At 40.9% G+C, this 21,197-nt stretch overlaps 1 protein-coding gene across 5 annotated transcripts; it reads left to right on the plus strand.

Moving 5' to 3' along the window:
* The first annotated feature begins 38 nt into the window (after window positions 1-38).
* ro60 (Ro60, Y RNA binding protein) lies at window positions 39-21,141 on the plus strand. Of its 5 annotated transcripts, XM_055642320.1 has the most exons (10): window positions 1,179-1,274; window positions 2,009-2,134; window positions 2,894-3,512; window positions 5,944-6,164; window positions 6,791-6,937; window positions 11,224-11,355; window positions 11,445-11,564; window positions 13,472-13,585; window positions 14,297-14,443; window positions 15,668-21,141. In XM_055642320.1, exons 1-10 carry the CDS (start codon window positions 1,200-1,202, stop codon window positions 15,818-15,820), a joined length of 1,854 nt encoding a protein of 617 aa, XP_055498295.1. In that variant the 5' UTR covers window positions 1,179-1,199; the 3' UTR covers window positions 15,821-21,141. The 5 variants fall into 5 exon arrangements, with proteins under 5 accessions (XP_055498298.1, XP_055498297.1, XP_055498296.1 ...); XM_055642323.1 differs by lacking the exons at window positions 1,179-1,274; window positions 2,009-2,134 and adding an exon at window positions 39-269; XM_055642322.1 differs by lacking the exons at window positions 1,179-1,274; window positions 2,009-2,134 and adding an exon at window positions 667-690.
* Window positions 21,142-21,197: the final 56 nt, after the last annotated feature.

Consider the following 21,197-nt stretch of genomic DNA (forward strand, 5'->3'; position numbering starts at 1 on the left):
TGGGGCCAATCCAGGTGTGGGCCAGATGTGTGCACCAGGCCCAGGCCACTCCAGATGTGTGCACCAGGCCCAGGCCACTCCAGATGTGTGCACCAGGCCCAGGCCACTCCAGATGTGTGCACCAGGCCCAGGCCACTCCAGATGTGTGCACCGGGTCTGGGGCTCCAGGTTCCAGCTGTGGGCAACCAGGCCGCTCCAGATGTGAACTCAAGATGTGGCTTGTACAGGTGTGAGCTCCAGATGTGTGCACCAGGCAGGGTGATGTCCAGGTGAGGGGGGTTTTGGCTGCAGATGTTGTCTCCAGAAACTCCACATATGCACTCCAAATGTAGGCTGCAGCTCTGCTCTGAGCTCTATTTGTGCGCTCCAGGCGTGGGCAGCAGCTTCGCTCTATGGGTTCCACATATTGTCTCCAGATATGGGGCCCAGGAACACCAGATGTTGGCTGATGCTGAGCTCTGGGAGCTCCAAATGTGGGCTGCAGTAGCTCCAGATGTTTCCGACTGAGAGCTGCAAACGCACCATATATATATATATATATATATCCCCGTCCCCGTCCCCCCATATGGCCATGGGCTTCTGATGTGGGCATTTCGACAGACACTTAAATAGGCAACGCATAGAAATATCTGCTCCCAGTGTGGACAAATGGGATTACAATGGAAGGGTATAAAGGCTGCCATGGACATGGTAAGCCTAAGGACTTAATTCAACGACTTATTTATTGTTTATTTTGGTGTTTACAGAGTGTTGTGTTTACATATCGGTTGTGCTGCTGCAAGTAAGAATTTAATTTTCTCTTCCTTGTTTTTTTTTCTGGGACATACAACTATAAAACACTCTGATCCTGGTTTAAACCGAAGTTACACAAAGAGCTGCAGTCACTCAGCGTGTCAGGTGAAAAAGGATCTATTCCTTTTTTTCCAGAGATGCTACCTGATCCACTGAGGAAAAACTCTTGAGTGTGGACTAGAAAGGGGTGAAGTTATCCATTCATTCTCCCCAGAGATGCTGTCCCCCTGAGTTACTCCAGCGTTAAGTGCACCCCTGCCAGCATCTGCAGTTGCTTCCAAAGATAATAAGATCTTTGGTTGCTTCCTACACGTGAAGCGCTCGGGGTTTTGTGCCTGCAACGCGCTTGGCGGCCAGGGGAGGCGCAGCGGAGCGGTGGACGCTGACGTCAGGGGGTCGGGGTGACCATGGACGGCGATGGCGGCGGCGGCTCCTGCGTCCCCTCGGCGTCTCCGCCCGCACTCACCACCCGCAGCATAGAGGTAAATCCGCCGGGGAGGAGGGGGCCGGTTCAGCCGAGGCTTGTCCGCCCGTGGACGGGCGCCTGGGCGGAGGGAGGCAGCCCTGCGTGAGGTGGACGGGTGGGAGCACAAATCCCCTTCATCCTCACACTCAGGCCCGGAGCAGCGGTGGCGCAGCGGTTAGAGTCGCTGCCTCACAGACCCGGAGACCCGGGTTCGATCCTCACCCACCTCGGCTACTGTCTGTACGGAGCTTTTACGTTCTCCCTGTGACCTCGTGGCTTTTCTCCGGGTGCTCCGGTTTCCTCCCTGTGACCTGTGATAACGTAGAACTAGTTGGTCATATAAACAAGTAGTCTAGTTTCTGCAGTTCTTCACCCATCCATTTCTTCTCTCCAGAGAAGGTACACAAAAATGCTGGAGAAACTCAGCGGGTGCAAACTCAGCTGCAGGTCCCTCTTTAACACGTCTAGTTTCTGCCTTCTCCCCAGAGATCTTCTCTCCTGTACCAAAAATGCTGAGTTACTCTAGCGGGTGCAAACTTTCCCCAGAGTGTCTGTACCGCTGAGTTTCGCATTTTGTTTACCTTCGATTTAATCCAGCATCTGCAATTCTTTCTTGCACATTCTGCAGATGCTGGTTTGTACGTTCTCCCTGTGACCGTTTTCTCCGGCTGCTCTGGTTTCCTCCCACACTCTGAAGAAGCACAGGTTTGCAGGTTAATTGGCTTCAGTAAAATTGTAAATTGTCCGCAGTATTTAGGACAGTGCTCGCTGGCCAGCGTGGTCTCTGTGGGCCAAAGGCTCTATTTCCGTGTTGTATCTTTAAAGTCTAAAGGTGACGTTTCACTTGGGACCCTTCTTCAGGATGATGGGAGAAGGGTAAGAGTTTATTTATTTTTTATTATTGTTTTTTTAAATTTTAGTTAAAAACAACTAAATTCAACTAGGAAGCTAGTGTAAACCATTTACTTGTCAGACTGAAGAAGGGTCTCGACCTGAAACATCACCTATCCATGTTCTCCAGAGATGCTGCCTTTGTGTTTTTGGGTATTATTGCTCTGAGGCATTATGGAGTTGAACAATAGGAGAAAGCCTTGGGATGCACTTGAGTTAACTGGGATGGGATGAGTAACCAGATAAGTAATAATACTCTGGAGAAAACTGGACTAGAGTGGAATCCCAAAAATGTACTCCCATGCATTTAATTTAATCTATTATTATCACGTGTACTGAGGAACAGTGAGAACGTTTTTTGTTGCATGCCATCCAGTCAGCGAAAAGACTATACATGATTACGATCAAGCCGTCCACATTAGACAGGTTCAGGGTAAAGAGAATAATGTTTAGTGCAAGGTAAAGTCGGATTCAAGGTCTCCAATGAGGAAGATGGTAGGTCAGGACTGCTCTCCAGTTAGTGATAGATGGTTCAGTTGCCTGGTAACGTGTGGGAAGAAACTTTGAAGATATTTAAAATGTTTGGTTTAGTCAACCGTGTCAGACGTGGTAGAGATGAGCTGAAAAAGATTGGTCACCCTTGCTCCATGAAGTTATTTGTATCTTTGGTAATTCATCATTTTGTCAACTTGCAAACATTAACCTGTGTACCTATTAATTAAATCAATCACATTTTCTACTCAGCATTGTTTTGCGGATGGGTTCAAAGCTGTAGGAGTGCCGTGTGAATCTGAAATGCAGCATGTAGAGCCATCGACTGGCCAGCAAGTGCAGAACTCTGAAGGAGGTTGCATGTGGCGAGTGACTGACATGACTCGTCTGCGACGATTCCTGTGCTTTGGTTCTGAGGGTGGGACCTACACCACCAACGAGGAGAAGCTGGGAAAAGAAAATGCTCAGGCCATATTGAGACTGATAGAAGAAGGCAAAGGTGCTGAAGTCATCCAGGAGATAAAGAGGTTTGGCATCGAGCGAAGAGTGGCCACACAAGACCCTACTCTGTTTGCGTTGGCTCTTTGCACACAATGCTCGGATCCTTCAACCAAACAAGCTGCCTACAAAGCTCTGACTGAAATCTGCTGCATGCCAACCCATCTGTTCACATACATTCAGTTTAGAAAGGATCTCAGTGGAGGAATGAAATGTGGAATCTGGGGAAGAGCCTTGAGGAAAGCAGTGGCAACCTGGTACAACAGTAAAGATGGGATGGCTATTGCTATGGCAGTAACAAGATATAAGCGGAAAGCTGGGTGGTCACACAAAGATTTACTTCGATTGTCACACCTGAAACCAGCTAATGAAGGTCAGTGATGTTATTGTTTAACAATGATTTAACCTATCCACACTCTTCAACTTTTCTTCAGAAGCAGATAGTCACCAGCTTTAAGCTGGATCCAACCTTATTTGCAGCATGTTGCATTACAAAATATACCTTAGAAAGGCACTTTATATTGGCATCTTACTTTAATTTAATTAACCTGTTGTTTACTAGGAAATGGACACAAAATGCTGGAGTAACTCAACAGGACAGGCAGCATCGCTGGATAGAAGAAACAGGTGATGTTTCGGGTCGAGAACCTTCTTCAGAGCAGGTCTCGACCAGAAAAGTCACCCATTCTTTCTATCTAGAGATGCTGCTTCTCCCGCTGAGTTACTCCATCATTTTGTGTTGATCTTTGGTGTAAACATTGACTAGGAAATGGTCTGCTGCACTGTGCAGCCTATCTCAAAGTAACCAGAGGAATGGAATTAATGCGTTTAAAAGTATGACTAAAATAATTATTTTTGCTAAAATACTAGCTGCTTCCCCTCCGTTAACTGGCTTCTGAATGGTCATTCATACACTAGGGCACTGTCTAATCCCCATAGTGGACATTGGACTTTGTCTATGGAAATTTGGCGCCTTATTATTCTAATGTTTTCTAGAAAACAACGTTTAAAAAGTTTAAACGGCTTGTGATCCTAATTTTTTTTAAACTTTAGACTTTCCCGATACAGCGAGGAAACGGATCCTTCAACCCACCGAGTCTGTGACAACCAGCGATCCCCGTACACTAGCACTATCCTACATACTAGGGACAATTTACAATATTTCCTTGGCCAATTTACCAACAAACTCGCACATCTTTAGAGCGTGGGAGGAAACCAGAGAAAGCCCACGTGGTCAAAGGGAGAATGTGCAAACTCCGTACAGACAGCTGCCAAGGCCAGGATCAAACCCGTGTCTCTGGCACTGTAAGGCACAAACTTTACTGCTGCACCAATGTGCCACTCTTTCTTTGGTATATTTTCCAGATCATTATCTTTCCAACTTCCAGGGGAAGTTACTGAGGGTAGGCTTGATCACAGCTTTGAGGTTCAATTGGCCATGTGCTTGTACAATGGGGAAGCTGGCTTAACACTGTTGTCGATGATCCTTTGTCACACAGGTGGTTGTTGAAATGGGTCGTTGGAAAGTGGCTGGCTCAGTTCCACATTTAGGAATTAAAATGTTGATGATTTGATGGGAAGTTTATGTAACTGAATGTAAAATTAACAAAACTTTAACTGCAATCATATGAGCTTTGTTCTTTTGTCACAAATTCCTGATTTGATGCTCCAATGATGACACTACTAGGTGACTATGGGAAGAACTTTAACCTTTCTGAGTAAAACAAACTAATTATTTTTACATTGTCTTAGTTATTGTTGATGCTCTTGAGTGAATTAAAAGGGCAGGACTATTTGTGATAATGGCTCACATTTCAACAACTAGTCAGTAGTGGTTTCTAAAATGAGACAAAGTCTGTGCTTATGTACTTTACGTGGTTAAATCGTACTATTTCATCCAGAGGAAGAGATGGTTTCATTTTAAACTCACAACCATTTATATTATGCTCTGGCATTTGTAATAAGCTGTGAACAGTTCCATTCCTAACTGTCCCCTATGAAATTGCCACTAGTTTTCTACTCCCATGCATTATGTGTTTTTATTGAACTTGTTAGAAATCTTGTCCCACCTGCACAATGATATTGGACTCCTCATGGAATCCGGTGGTGGAGCAGGATCAGAATATTCAGAGTATTTGTCAGATTTCAGAGCCAGTGATGTGGATTAATTATCCCTTTTTCTTGCTGTGTCATTGGCCAGGGTTTATTTTTCTCCCAAGTCCCTGCTGTTGAGGATTAAGCTGACATTCCACAGGAACTTGGCACCGTCTGCTTTAGGTGGATTGGTACAGAGAGAGAGAATGTACAGTACAATTAAGAACTAAATTTGTACTGCTTTGTGAAGATCTCAGGACAAGATCACCTCATTTGACTGAGTAAAAATATGTGGGCATAACTGGATTATTTGGTAGGAAGCATGCAGTATGTATTTTGTTTTCTAAGAACTTAATCAGAAAATAATTTCAGTTGAATTGCAGTTGATATTTAGTTGGCCTCAAGGTCTGAATGAAGGGTTCCGAACCGAAATGTCACCCAGCCTTTTTCTCCAGAAATGCTGCATAACCCGCAGAGTTACTCCAGCACTTTGTGTCTTTCTTCCGTATAAACTTGCATCTGCAATTCCTTTCCACACATTTAGTGTCTGCCATATTCAAATGTACAATTCAATTTTGACTTGACAGGGTCTGAATGACTTCAGTGAATTGCAGCAGCTTTGGATTCACTGCATGTTAAATTAATTCCCCCCAAAAGTACTGTGTGAGGCTTGAGAATAGCATTTTGAACTAGTTTGCTGTGTTATCCAGATCTCATCCTGGTGACCAAGTATATCATGAAGGGTTGGAAAGAAGTTGAAGAAGCGTATAAGGATAAGGAAAACTCAGATGGAATTCAGCGATTGTTGAAGTACTTTGAAGCTTTAGAGAGGGTAAAAATGTCTCGGGATGAACAGGAGGTTGCTCATCTAATTGAGGAGTACCGGTTGGTCAGAGAGCACCTACTGACCGATCACCTGAAGTCACAGGAGGTGAGTGAATTAGTTTAGTTTATTATTGTCACGTGTGCCAAGGTACAGTGAAAAGGTTTTTTTGCAGCTGATATATATGAAGCAGTAATGGCCTTTGTAGAATATAATCTTTAGGAGACACAATACGATAAAACTTTATTCATCTCGGGAGGAAAATTGGTCTGCCAACAGTCACAACACACAAGGTACACAAAAACATGAAATTAAAAGTGGAACAAAAAAAAAGAAAAAGACAAGCAACTGTTGTCTGGCTGCCATGTGCACAACGCCTTCACCGGAACAAATGAACAAAAATACAGACTTATCCCCTGGGCAGAGGATTCTAAACTAGAGTGCCCACACCGGGTCCCCCTTTGTTCTCCCATCATCCCTCATGGCGGTCTTGTGTTTCAAACAAATGTGGAATGACCGTTAAACTTTACTGAGTTAGTAAATATTCTCACCCCTTCTTTCACTCCTGGATCTCTAATACCACAATGATAAAAGCTTAGTGTGGTACATCTATGTTGAGCCCATGTGTTCAGTGTCACAACTTGAAGATGCAATGTCCAGTATTGGATTATAGATTTGGTTCGTTGATTCTTTTGTGCTTTCTGCTGGATAACATCTTTATTTTAATTTATTAGGTGTGGAAGGCATTACTGAAGGATATGCCTATTATTGCAATTCTTAAAAATTTGGGGAAAATGACTGCAGAGTTCATCCTTAAGCCAGGAAGTGAAGAGGTTACTATGTTATGTGAAAGACTGAAAAATGAGACCGCATTAAAGAAGGTATGGTCCTACATCCGACAATATTTAATCTTTCAAATGTTATTTGTCAGACCGATTCAACCTGCCACGAGTCCAATTTGATAACATAATTTCCAATCGAAGCAAATTTTCTGTCTGGCATTTTCCTCTGATTTAGTTACTTACTTATTTCTGTATTGCACAGCAGATGCTCCCAATGCTTGTAATATGTTCACTATGCGATCTACCTAGTTGTCTGTACGGAGTTTGTACGTTCTCCCGTGACTTTGCGGGTTTTCCCCCAGATGCTTTTGTCTCCTCCTAAGTACAGGTTTGTAGGTTAATTTGACTTCTGTAAATAGTCTCTAGTGTATAGGATAGTGTCAGTGTGCTGGTATTTGTGCTATTCAGAATTCTGGCCCAAATTTTCTATAAATCATCAACACTAAGTAATCAAAATCTCTCTTTTTATCAGTCCTGTTAGCAAACATTTTTTGCCCTTTTTATACAACAATATTATTTTATACAACAATATCTACAGTTTAAAATAAAGTTTGGAAATTATCTGCTTGGGATTAGCCCAAGTTAATATAACAGACTCTGTAAACCGTCAATTATTGAGGCAAATCATTAATTATTGTGGCAATATCTTGGATACAAATAATTTAACACTGGTTTCAACATTAAATATCTAATCATTCCGTTCTTAGGAAAACAACTTTCTAATTTTAGGTTTCTTTGCAGCAAGGGTTAACTTTTGAATTAGATATTTGATTGTTCTTCATAAAATTTGGCTTGTTGAGGTGGGAGTATGGCAATTGGGAATGTGTATGTGTTTTTAAAGAAATGTGTTTTCCTCATTACTATATTTCCCCACCTCACTGTCACATATCCATACCAGATGATGCTTCCATATCTCACCACCTTTTTGTGACACAAAGTAAAATTAGCTTCTTGATGGCAAACTTTGACTATTTTACAAAGTGGCCATTGAAAAGCTGATCTGTTTTTGTTCTCAACCAACCCAGTTCTAGGCGTCAAGACCAAGATTGCAGTTCACTTAGAATTGATTTCATGTTTTAGGAACATTTATCTTCGACCGTTTTTGGTGAAGGTGCTGTATTATTTTAGCGCAAAAACACAGTGCGACAGTAACTCAGCAGATCAGGCAGCATCTGTGGACGGAATGGGTAGGCGATTGGGGCCCTTCTGGTGAGTCTGAAGAAGGATCCCAACCCAAAATGTCACCTGTCTATTCACTCCACAAATGTTGCCTGGCACACTGAGTTCCTCCAGCTCTGTTTTGCTCAAGATTCCAGCATCTGCAGTTCCTTGCATCTGCAAATCATCTTTGGAGATTCTTTTAATTAGTGCCAACAGTTCTTGTATTTCAACAAACTGCTATTTTTTACATTAATTAATCAAGGCACTAATTAAAGATGTCAGCCTCTGGGATTCTTACTCTTATTAACGCCAGAGTAGATATAGGGTTGGAATCAGGAATATGCATTGTTTTTTATGAATTCATTGGGAAGCCTAAGGCAATTTTAATGTTACTTCCTCCTGCCACAACTGTGAGGCAATTAATTTTTTAATTACACAAGCTATTTTTTCTTCCAGGCAAATTAGTGCCCTATTTCTTTGTTTACCCCTCTTCTACTTTTTTTTTAAAGCTTCTCATTAGTTTATGTTATAGAAGCGGGATTAGGACATTTTGCCCATCATGTCTACTCTGCCATTCAATCATGACTGATCTATCTTTCCCTCTCAACCCCAATGTCCCCCATAACCCCTGACACCCGTACTAATCAAGAAACTAGTCACGTCTGCCTTAAAAATATCCATTGACGTGGCCTCCACAGCCTTCTGGATGAATATAATTTAATGCTGCTTTCAACATTAAATATCTAATTGTGTTCTTAGGAAAACGACTATCTAATCTTAGGTTTCTTTGCAGGGACATAACTTTTTAGTTACATATTTGATAGTTCTTCATAAAATTTGGCTTGTTGAAGTGGGAGTATTAATGCTGGCAATTCTGAATGTTTTTTTTTAAAGAAAAGCTTCCCCAATACTATGTTTCCCCACCTCATCACATATCCATTTTACATCTGTATACTTCCATATCTCACACCACCGTTTGGCATCTTGGTGGCAAATTTTGACTATTTTGCATAGTGGGACTGTGTGGCCATTGAAAATCTAGTCAATTTTTGTTCTCGACCAACCCAGTTCTAGGCGTCAATACCAAGATTGCAGAGTTCACTTAGAATTGATTTCATGTTTTAGGAATATTTATCTTTGACGGTTTTATGTGATGGTGCTGAATCACTAGTGCAAAAACACAGTGCAGCAGTAACTCAGCAGGTCAAGCAGCATCTGTGGAGGGAATGGGTAGGCAATGTTTCGAGTTGTGGCCCTTCTGGTGAGTCTGAAGAAGGATCCCAACCCAAAATGTCACCTGTCTATTCACTCCACAAATGTTGCCTGGCCCGCTGAGTTCCTCCAGCTCTGTTTTGTTCAAGATTTCAGCGTCTGTAGTTCCTTGCATCTGCAAATCATCTTGGAAATTATGTTAATTAGTGCCATCCGTTCTTGTATTCCAACAAACTGCTATTTTTTACGTTAATTAATCAAGGCACTAATTAAAGAAGTCAGCCTCTGGGATTCTTGCTTTTATTAACGCCAGAGTGGATCGCAGGATGGAATCAGGAATATGAACTGTTTTATGAAATTCATTTTATTTACGTTCTTTAGCCTGGGAAGCCTAAGGTAACTTTAATGCTACCTCCTCCCAACACAACTGTGAGGCAATTACATTTTAAATTACACTAGCTATGTTTTTCTTCAAGGCATATTAATGCCCTATTTCTTTGTTTTCCTCCTTTGTACTTTTAAGCTTTTCATTAGTTCATGTCATAGGAGCAGAATTAGGCCATTTGGCCCATCAAGTCTACTCTGCATTCAATCATGGCTGACCTATCTCTCCCTGCTAACCCCATTCTCCTGCCCTCTCCCCTTAGCCCCAGACGCTTGTTCTAATCAAATTTCCATTTTTTCCTCCCTTCGCTGAACACACTGACTCTAACTAAAATGCGGTTCTATGGCTGTTGCCAGCCCTCTGTAAGTTCAGTTCTGACCATTCCTCCCCACACAGTGAAAGCCCGCAGCTGGAATGATCATGGTATTCAACATCACGGAGTTTAATTACATTCTTCTCTGGCATCCATAAGCCTGCAACAATCCAGGCAGCTGTCAGAACATTACATGACTCCACATCAAACATACATTTAACCTGGGACCACTGATTTGAATGACTCGGTACCATGTCACGTCGTTGTTTCATCCACAAAACCATCAACGTCAGCCTACCATTCCTCAAACATTGAAATACAACTTAAAATGCTGGGGATAGTTACCAGATAGAGAAGAATGAATGGAAAGAGGTACAAAGTTAATGCTTTAGGTCATTCACCATTCATCAGTCTGAAGAAGGGTCCCTATTGGAAAAGTAGTCTATCCTTTCTCTCCGTAGACACTGAGTTCCAACAGTACCTTGTGTTTTACTCTTCATCAGAACATCAAAAGTGAGAGAACATGCGTTTTATGTTACAGAGAAGGGGAGGGAAGATGACTATAAAGAAGCCGGCTGCAATAGCATGAAGGTCAAAATTGTTTTAGTGCTGTCTAAAGGGGGGATCTGTATGGAGAAATGTAAATAAAAGGTGGAGTAATCATTTGGAGGAAAACAAACGAATGCAGAACACAGTTGGTGCAAATGTGAAATAAAACGCTGCTGGCAAAATTTGACAGATCAGGTGGCATCTGTGGAAAGAGAGGCTACAAAGTACAGAATGGTGACCTTGTTAGAATCAGTTCTCAGCTGCCAGGCACATTACAATTCTCCAATCACTTGGATACTGGCATCCATATGCCAACCAACTGTCAACTGGGAGGGAATAGTGTATCTGGCTTTCTACGCTATTCCAACCAAGTACAACATAAGATGAAAAACGATACATCATCTTTTATCTCGGCATGTTAATTAATGCATTCAAGAAATGAGAATCTGATGTTACGTAAAGATGAAATCAGGGTTCTGTTAGAGCTCTGACCCTATTGATTTTCCTAGTTGAAGTACAAATATGAACACTGGTCCATTTATTGAATTATTGGGTACTGGTACTGTTCGAAAAGCAGACTTGAATATGAGTGGTAATCAATTCAGGAAAATATAAGAATCGTAGCCCTTGTAAAATTTACTCCATGTAGTTCGGAACTCTAGAATGCGTATTCTAATCAGTAATCTTTAGTTCTTTGACTTCTAGGCCCAAATCCATCCATTTCACATTTTGGTGGCTCTTGAAACGTACAAAACAGGAAACAGAGGAAAACTAAAGTGGATCCTCGATCCAGAAATATTAGTCGCACTAAATCAAGCATTTTATAAAGCTTTTAAGGTAATGATCAATTGTCATTTTCTAATGTTAAAACAGTCATTCTTTGTGAAATAGGACATGTGAATTACTTTTTTTTTTTTTTTTTGCAGAATATAGAACCAACAGGGAAGCACTTTGTATTGGCTTTGGATGTGAGTTCTTCTATGTGTAGCCACATTCTGGGATGCAGAGCTCTCTGTGCATACAGCGTTGCAGCGGTTATGTCAATGGTAAGATTGATTCACAAACCTATGCTTGCTTTAGTGACTTGTAGATTTTTGTTACTGTTATGAAGTTACTTCACTACAAACATTTGCATTAAGATGTGCTGCTTTATCTTGCATGGGAATAAAGCTTAAATTATTTTTGAACCATAACAGTTGAGATCTCTACATAATTCCTAACTTATTTTCAGTTCCATTTTATTTATCTTTGACGTTCGATGCTTCCACGGTTGATGATAATTAAAATGGTGGGTTTGGCAGGAGCAGGCCGATTCTCTTAAGTAATAACTAGGAAGTGCAGGTGCTGGTTTATACCAAAGATAGACGCAAAATGCTGGAATAACTCAGCAGGTCAGATCGCATCTCTGGAAAACATGGAGAAGGATCCTGATCCTGTATGCTTCGGTCTCAAGAGATGCTGCCTGACCCGCTGAGTTACTACAGCAATTTGTGTCTATCTTCAATTCTCTTGCACTTTTGTTTTGTAACCAGCTATGTAGCCTTGTTTAAACATTGTTTTCTCTTCATCCTTGCTCATCTTGGGTGGGGGGGTACATTCCATCCAACCTATAATCAAGAGGGTTGCAGAGAGCATGGCTGCTCTTTGAGATCAATAGTCAATAGTCTATTTAATTGTCATTTGGACCCCTGGAGGTCCAAATGAAATGCCGTTTCTACAGCCATACATTACACACAAATAGACCCCAGACACAACAATAATTACATTTTACATAAACATCCATCACATAGCTGTGATGGAAGGCCAAAAAAACTTATCTCTCCACTGCACTCTCCCCCCGATGTCAGAGTCAAAGTCAAAGCCCCCGGCTGGCGATGGCGATTGTCCCGCGGCCATCAAAGCCACGCCGGGTGGTGCGAGGTCGCACACCGGGTCTTGGTGTTAAAGACCCCGGTGTGCGCTCGCAGAGTCCCGCGGCCATTCCAAGCCGCGCGGGGCAGTGGTGCTAGGCCCCGCTCCAGGAGCTCTTCGACCCCACAACTCGGGCGGGAGAAGTCGCCGTTGCAGGAGCCCCGAAAAGCGGTCTCCCTCCAGGGAGCCGCGGGCTCCCGGTGCCGCCGTCCGCAGACCCGCAGTAGCAGCCCCCGCATCAGCAGCAGCAGCAGCAGCAGCAGCGGCAGCGGCAGCGCTCCTCCACCGCTCCACCCGCTCCGGTCTCGGCCAGCTCCGCGATGGTGAGTCGGCACCAGAGTCCCCGGCTTCTTCCTGTTGGAGGCCGCTCCTCGTTGCGGCCCCAACGACAACTGAGACCCGACGAGAAAAGGTCGGGTCTCCAGTGCAGGGAGAGATTCAAAAGTTTCCCTCCCACCCCCCACACACACCCCAACATAAAATAACAAAAACTACATTAAAACACAGACAAAAAATAATAAAAACGCGGACAGGCTGCAGAGGCCGCTGCTGACCAGAGTCGCGCCGCCTACCGGATTGGTCAATTCTTAAATTTGTCTCAATATTTGCTGAATGACTTGGATTCCCAGAGGTGGTGTCCCACTGATATCTGTTTCTATATCTTGAAGCAATTGCATTCCATCATCCCTATATCCATTTTTCTTAGTTATTCTGCCTATATTCCAGGTATTGCAAACAAAAAGTATAGCACCCGAAATTGAACACTGTAGTGTTGCTCAGCTGGGCTGGCCCTCATCCCATGCCAATCTTTAATTGGCAAATACACCATGGCCGGAACAATAAAATTCTTACTTATAGCAGGTTTACAGACATGTTAAATGGAACAGCACAACAAATAAATAATACAATAAATTATAAATTGTGCTTGATAATCCTGGCCTTATCTAATTACAAAGGTCAGATTCTCATTTGTTTTGACTTTTTTGTTTACCTGTTCCAATGGTTTTATTGAAATGTTCACTAAAATTGATTACTTTTACAGGTTGTGAAACAAACAGAAGCCAACTCCACAATTGTTGCTTTTTCCGATGGAATGGTTCCATTGCACATCACTTCTGAAATGGCATTGGATAAAGTATTAGCTGCGATGCATGTGGTAATATAAAACAATTTGTACAACAAAATCGATTTTCATGACTTCTGTCGTTCCTTGTCAATAATTCGGAGCTGACCAGTGTAAACTTTGTAATTTCTGTTCCCTAAAATGGTTATATTAATAACTCAAATGCTCACATATTACAGAAATTATTTTTTTTAATACACAAAGGTGTGCATGATAACTGAGTGGCTGGAAATGAAATAATGACCTAATATTTCAAAGGTACTGCTGCCCTGTTCCTGCACATACCATCACAAGAAAAGTACTGAGTAGAAGCATATCTTGATTATCAACCCTAACTTTTTTTTTTTTAATGAAATTCATAATCGTCAGTTTGTTAAATATAAATTCCCAATATTTTTATTGTTCAAGCTTTATTTTTCATCATTCATTTTGAGTTGGAAACAGTTCTGCTTCTGGTGATGAGAGTGCTGGGTGCTGAATGCCAAATAATATTTTTGCAGCTGTCCTTCCAAATGTGGCGCATATTGTTTCTATTTCTATTAAATTCCTCAGAAATCTGTTCCTGCCTATAAATCCAGAGTGGTGTTTTCCTCCCATCAATAATCTTGAACTGATTACATTGCATTAAAATCTTTGTCTCTTGAAATTTCCGCATCAGGGTTACATCTTTAAAAAAATATAAAATGAAATAAACTGAAATCTCTTTTGATAGAACATTTTGGACAATTTTGACCACTTTCACAGGTTCCATTTGGTTCCATGGACTGCGCTCTTCCCATGTTGTGGGCCGTTAAGACAAAAACTGCTGCAGATGTGTTCATTGTCCTTACTGGCAATGACACCTACTATGGAAACATACATCCTGCAGAAGCTTTAAGAGAATACAGAAAGGTGAGAGAATTCCAAATAACGCATGTTGATGCAAGGATTTTATGGTTAGATTCAGGAAAATGTATCTAAAACCTGTGTAGCCTGCAATATTAATTAATATGCAACAATTCCCTTCTGTGGAATTGCCACTGTGCCATCTTCTTAGCTGGTCATGTCCGCAACCATGAAATGGCAATCCTCTTGCATAGTGAAGTAATTTATGATTGATATTCAGTGTTGTGATTCTCTTAAATGGTTTAGCTGGAAACACGGAGACACAAGGAACTGCTGATGCTGGGATCTTAAGCAAACACAAAGCTCTGGATGATCCCGGTGGGTCAAGTAACATCTGTGGAGATATGGACAGGCAACCTTTTAAGTCGGGTCCATTGTTCAGAATGATTGTAGTAGACAAATGTTCACCTGTATCCACCCATCACTTCCAGGCTTTATTCTGCCTCGCATCTCTTCTCCAGCTTTCTTCCCGCTGCTACAATCAAGGGTCCTGACAAGAAACGTGGTCAGTCCATTCCCTCCACAGACGCTGCCTGACCCTCTGAGTTCCTCCAGTACTTTGCGTCTTGCTCAAGACTTCAGCGTCTGCAGTTTCTTATGTCTGCACAATTGGTTGTTGTAGTTGTATCATGAAAATGAATAATTATTTTATAACAGCAATAACTCAAAGTAATATTTCTCTAGTGGTTTTATAATATAAATAATAAAAAGAGTACAAATTATAGCTATGTCTTCGAAAGAAGGGTGCCTCCTATTTATTTTCTCCAGGGACGATGCTTGCCCCACTCGGTTGCTCCATCACTTTGTATATTTTTTTAAAAACAGCATCTGCAGTTCCTTGCTTCTCCATAGCTATGTCTTTGTCATTTAGTTTAAAGATACAGTGCAGAAACAGGCCCTTCTGCCCACCGAGTCCGCGCAAACCAGCCATCTCCGCACATTAACACTATCCAACACACACGAGGGACGATTTACATTTCTACCAAACCAATTAACCCACAAACCTGTACGTCTTTGGAGTACGTCTTTGGAAACGGAAGATCTCGGAGAAAACCCATGCGTTCACGGGGAGAACATACAAACTCCGTACAGACAGCACCCGTAGTCGGGATCCAACCTGGGTCTCTGGCGCTGTAAGGCAGCAACTCTACCACTGCGCCACTGTGCTGTGATGTTGAATCTTTTTCAATCTCCAGTAATTTATTGATCAACTTTTTGTTGTTGTTGCAGAAAATGGCCATTCCAGCCAAATTGGTTATCTGTGGATTGGGCTCCAATGGATTCAGCATTGCTGACCCAGATGACAGAGGCATGATGGATATCTGTGGCTTTGACAATGGGGCTCTGGAGGTCATTCGTAACTTTGCGTTAGATTTGATTTAAGTATTGGAACAGTACTCCATTAAATTGTCTAGTTCACAGAGTAATCACGCATTATTATTAGGTTGGCTGCACAGCAGACTCGCATTTTGGGTTGCTAGATTCTTAGTCGTGTGCCTGTTTGATGTACAGTAGATGGTAAATGTGACTGAGTTTTAAACCTGTTCTGCCACAGCAAATTATTTTCAGCAGGGTGCTTTTGATTTTCAGCTGTCAAGGCATTTGTAACACTAACCAGGAACATCCATGTGCAGATGAGCTATGGATGAGCTGTGCTTTAATTTTTGTTCAGTGAGGTTACAGGAAGAAAGCTGTTTAATTGTTTTTTTTTAGAGAATTAAGATGTTTCTGTAGTGATGGATTACGTTTTTGAAGGATATCACACTACAGGAATAATTTGAGAGCCTATTGTTTGTTCTCTTTCTAATTCATTTAGTAACGCTTACATGAAAATAAATAATATGGACACTAAAGCAGCAGTGGGAACAGAGTGAACCTCAGTTTATTATGGGTGGAAAGTGGACTTCAAAAGGCAAATTTGTGCCGAGGTAGCATTTTTGAACGATTCCACTTCTTCAGTTTTTTAGAAGAAAATAAGATTATTTTTTAAACAAGGCATGTTGCAGGTCTCCAAACAAGCATATTTCCATTGATCATTTGCCAGCAATTACTATAGGGGTTCGAGTTTGGAAGATCCCATCAGCGTGATATAGAAAAGAGCATGTTGGAGAAGTGTTGAAGATTAATGGAACCGACTGAGATCAGGTTTATGATTATATTTCTCTTGCTGAGGTTCGGCAGAGTTGGAAGTAACAATTGTTAACTGATGGATGATCCATCTAATCAGTCTGAAGTGTGGACTGAGTACCGCAAGGCTGTGTATAAAGCGAATCGTATGTGACAAAGATCATTTTGCCAATCTGGTCATACGTCAGTGATTCTAAAGATCTTGTGCCATTCAGGGTCTCTTAATAAGCTTTGCATTTAACAAAAATGTGGCCCTTCTGCAAATTTCATTTTTTTAGAATTTATATGAAGAACCTTCAAGATAAACTTTTGTTTGAGACAATTCATTTTTTGTTTGGAAAGTTTAAGATGGTGCCAACAGTTCAGCAAATGTTCGTTAAAAGAATGCACATCATATTTCATTGTTCAGTATGTGGATCAGGAGCAAAGTGAGAAATAATTGGACTGAAAAAGTGAAGAAATGGGGTTCTGCTGATAGATGGGATAGACTCGATGGGCCAAATGGTCTCTATGCTGAGAAAATATGAAACAATTTAGAAATACTAACAACTTGCATATTAAAAATAGGGATGGAAAGAATTTAAAATATTTGAACTGGTGAAAATGTTTGGAAAGGTTAACCACTGAAACATGAAGATGTTGATGACAACAGTTTTTTTTCTTTAGTATAGCTTGGTTCTTTAGTAATTTTTGTTCTTCTCATGAACAACAGTTAGTTCCTTGTTGTTTGGAATCCCATTGAAGGCATTCCCCACCAATGTTTTGTTCAAGTGACCACTAGTCAGGCTGGAGCAATACTTCTGGACAAGTCATTTGAGCCCTGATCTGTTTTTGGTGCATTCAGTTATAGCATGTATTTGGGACTCTCGCAGTCATCCCAAGTAACTGAGTCTGAATACTCATCTCATGCAGATTAGGACAGGACCAAGCATGCAAAAACAAAATCCAACTAATGTTTCCACTTCCCCTCACACCAAATACTGTCCAGGTAAATTAGGTAGAATTACGTAGCAGAATTTAAGGGGACCAAAAGTTGACAAAGTCTGACGTGTTGCAAACTGCCATTCTATGATTTTCGGAGAGATTTCTCTCCAGAGATACTGCCTGTCCTGCTGAGTTACTCCAGCATTTTGTGTCCATCTAGGATTTTTGTGCATAGCAGCTGCGCAGTATATGAAATACTGTACATTAAACCGTAAGAATTGGAAGATAGTCACCACAACCTCCAAGAAAGGGGGAGAAATGCAAACCTGGGGAAACAAGGCTGGTTAGTTGAGGATTCATCTCGGGGAAATGTTGGTATCTGGGATATGGGGCAGAGAAGATGGAAAATCAGAAGATGGTTTTGTGAAAGTAGGTTTATGACGAGATATGTTGGGAACTTTGTACTACAAGATGATGGGGATTTTCAAAGTGTATTTGCGCAAGTGCCTCATTATATTTGTTGCACAAGATTTGAATAATGTATTATTGTGGATTGGTTAATGGAAGGAGAATGGAGCAAAAATGATTGGATCTTTTTCAGAAGAATGGAGTGTAAATATTTTGGTTGCGCAGGAATCGATGCGTGAGGTGCTTTAAACGTGTTTCAATGTCTCTGGTGCCTCGACCAAGTCTTTGCTTCCAATTGGTCTGAGGCAAGTCTTTAAGAGATGTAGATGCAGCGATGGCATGTAGTCTAAGGAAATGATAAGAAGGTGAAAAGTGGCGTAAAATCTGGACAGGTGTTTAGTTAGTACTTTAATCGGAAGAGTTCAACTGTTTTTGTCAGTTTGAAAATTAGTACGTTGCAGGGGAACTTGAGTGTAAAAGTAAGGAGGACTTGCTGCAGACACAAAATGTTGGAGTAACTCAGTGGGACAGGCAGCATCTCCGGGGAGAAGGAATGGGTGATGTTTCAGGTCAAGACCCTCAAGTTCTCACTGCAATTATATCTAATGTATTTTGAATGGTTTGGGTTTCTCTAAAAGCAAGGCGTACATAAGGGATTCAAAACTTCACGAGATTAATTCCTGGAGTGAATGGGTAGTTTGGTAAGGATTTGAGAGCATGGCCCATGTACAGAGTGTGCAAAAGTTAACTTGCAAGATTCTTGAAGTGATTCCCAGGGTGTGAGCTGATATGCCTTCTGTAACTGCAGGGTGGACAATGAGAGGACATAGTTTCAGAATCAAAGTTCAGCCATTTGGTACTGAGGCCGAGAATCTTTGGAATCCTCTATACCAGGGGTCCTGGGTATATAGTCAATGAGGGGACTCAATGGTGAGAAAGAAGCTTTCAATAGGACAGGAAAGGGTAGTTGAGAAAAGGTTCATCCATAATCTTGTTGAATGATGAAGCAAGCCTGGCAGGCCGTAGAGTTACCTGGGCAGTAGCCAGTGTGAGGGGAAATAGAAGACTCAGTTGAATTTTTTTAATTTAAAATTTAAAAAAAAAATGTTTTGCAAGCTTGATCCTGATCTGATACCAATACATGAAATGAGTATCCAGACATAGTTACCCAGAATTTCTGTAAGAGTTCCAAAAACAGCTTGTGTCATTAATTGCATTTAAAGCTGTTCGTAGATCAAGAATTAGGCCAGAGAACTGGGCAAGTTGAAGGCATACATCTAAACTGGTGGTTTACAGAAGGTAATCTGAAAGGTAATTCAAGATGTGAGCCCATAATACATCAGTCAGATACAGTAACCCAACAGGGGGTCAACCTTGTGAATTGACATATTGGCTGTTGAGACTGAATCTGGTCCTCGGGATCTATGACTGTTTTGGTAATATTCTACCACAGTTTTTAGTTTTGCAAAATAACCATTAAATAACTAGCTTAGATTGTATTTCCAAAGTGAAGATCAAGATCTGTATCGAATTTGCCAATATTCTACCATCGTTTTTTATTTTGCAAGGTGATCATTTAATAACTCTTGTTTCATATCATTTCTAAACTAAAAGATAATGAATTAAAGTTAGTGAACAACAAAAGAGAAAGTGTGCAGCAGCAGAGGGCAGTCATTTACAACATGAGCAATACACTTATAATGGCATTAATTGCATAATGGCAGTAGGTTTTGAAAGTTGTTGACCATTGTGGACTCCTACATTTAAAAAAAAAAAAAGTATATGTCTGTACATAATGCATTATATAGAAACTCTCAGGTATTTGTGTGTTTTGTGACCATTTAGTCAGGATTTTTACATTTATCAACCAAAATGAGGGCATTAACATTTTGGACATTTGGCTGCTTCCTGGCAACTTGATTAGGTAACAGCATTACAGACAGCATTTGAATCTTGCCTCAGTCACAATCAAAAACTTCCTTTTATTTATCTGGTAACAAAGTCCAATTATACTTTTACGGAGGCTGCATCATTTTTTTTAAAATTGGAAATATGAGATTGTGGCAGAAGTTGGTTTTGAACGCTGTTACGACAATTGACTTCACACTACAAATCATTGCTTTTGATCTGTTCGAATGGCTGCTCGGCTGTCTTTATAGCAGTCTGTGATCTATGTATTTATATATTGTATTTGCACCGTTACGCAGTATAGTTGTTACTTTTCCCTTTGAATGTCATATTTATTTGTTTTCATGTGCACCAGTTTTGTATGAACATTCCACGCCCGCCCTCCTTGGTCTGTAGCTCGCATGTCTGTGCCACTCATAGTTATAGTTCTGCATCTTGTCCATTCCACATTTGTCTCTTGGCTGCCTGATTTCTGCTGAGCAATGACACACTACAGAAGGGTGGGTCTGTTCATAAAGCGAAAGCTTGAAAAAATAACTTTCCTATCTTGTACTTTGCAATATCTTAAAGCTGATCAAAGAAGCCAGTAAAATATTTTAAAATTCTTTAAGTTGGCCAAACAGCACAAAGTAACATTTGCCACCTGCACGTGTAAGTTGTTAGTTATTCTACACTAACATATCCGTTGTCTTTGCCTATTTGTTTTTTTTAATATAAAATGTGTTCATTGTACATTGTCTTGCCTAGAAAATGTAACATTGTGAAACTATTTAACATTAAATGGCTGCAGGCAAAGTAACCGTTGACTTGTAGCTAACTTCATCACTGGTACTAAGTATGATTGAACATTTTATTTCCAATTGTTGTACCAAACAATGCTGAGCGATGGATTTTTTTTTAAAATATATGAAGATTGTATAATTAATTTTGTCACTTTTAAAACCTGCACCATGTAATTTGATCAAAACTGATATTTTTACTGATGAGATTTTGTTCCCCAAATCTCGGCATGTTGTGTTAAAAGCTATAGCAGTTGGTGATCAACTTATTGTGGTTATATGCAATGTATGTTTCACCAAACTTGTACCCATCTTTATGTGCCCAGTATTATCTAGAAGGTAATCTAACAATGGTCCCCGTTGTCTACTTTCTAGAGCTGCTCTTTCCACAGGAGCTGGATGTAGCAATCATTCACTAATGTCACTTGTCAACTAAACATGATAATGTTGTACAAAATATGAATGTTATTGTTAACTGCCTTTACATTCACTATATGCATTCAGTTGTTTTTTTAAATATTTAATCCAGTTGAAATAAAGTGCGAAAATAAGATCTAATGATATGTCAATTACAATCTTTTAGATATTTTACTCCCCGGTGAATCCGAAGATGG

The sequence above is a fragment of the Leucoraja erinacea genome, chromosome 10, assembly GCF_028641065.1.
Source record: "Leucoraja erinacea ecotype New England chromosome 10, Leri_hhj_1, whole genome shotgun sequence".
NCBI classification, from domain to species: domain Eukaryota; kingdom Metazoa; phylum Chordata; class Chondrichthyes; order Rajiformes; family Rajidae; genus Leucoraja; species Leucoraja erinaceus.

Excerpts from the sequence above, each read along its gene's own strand:
- ro60 (XM_055642320.1), top strand. The coding sequence starts at position 1,200 with ATGGACGGCGATGGCGGCGGCGGCTCCTGCGTCCCCTCGGCGTCTCCG. Across the intron at positions 2,135-2,893 it reads TTCAGGATGATGGGAGAAGG|CATTGTTTTGCGGATGGGTT; the intron begins GTAAGAGTTTAT and ends TTTTCTACTCAG. Across the intron at positions 11,565-13,471 it reads TTGCAGCGGTTATGTCAATG|GTTGTGAAACAAACAGAAGC; the intron begins GTAAGATTGATT and ends TTACTTTTACAG.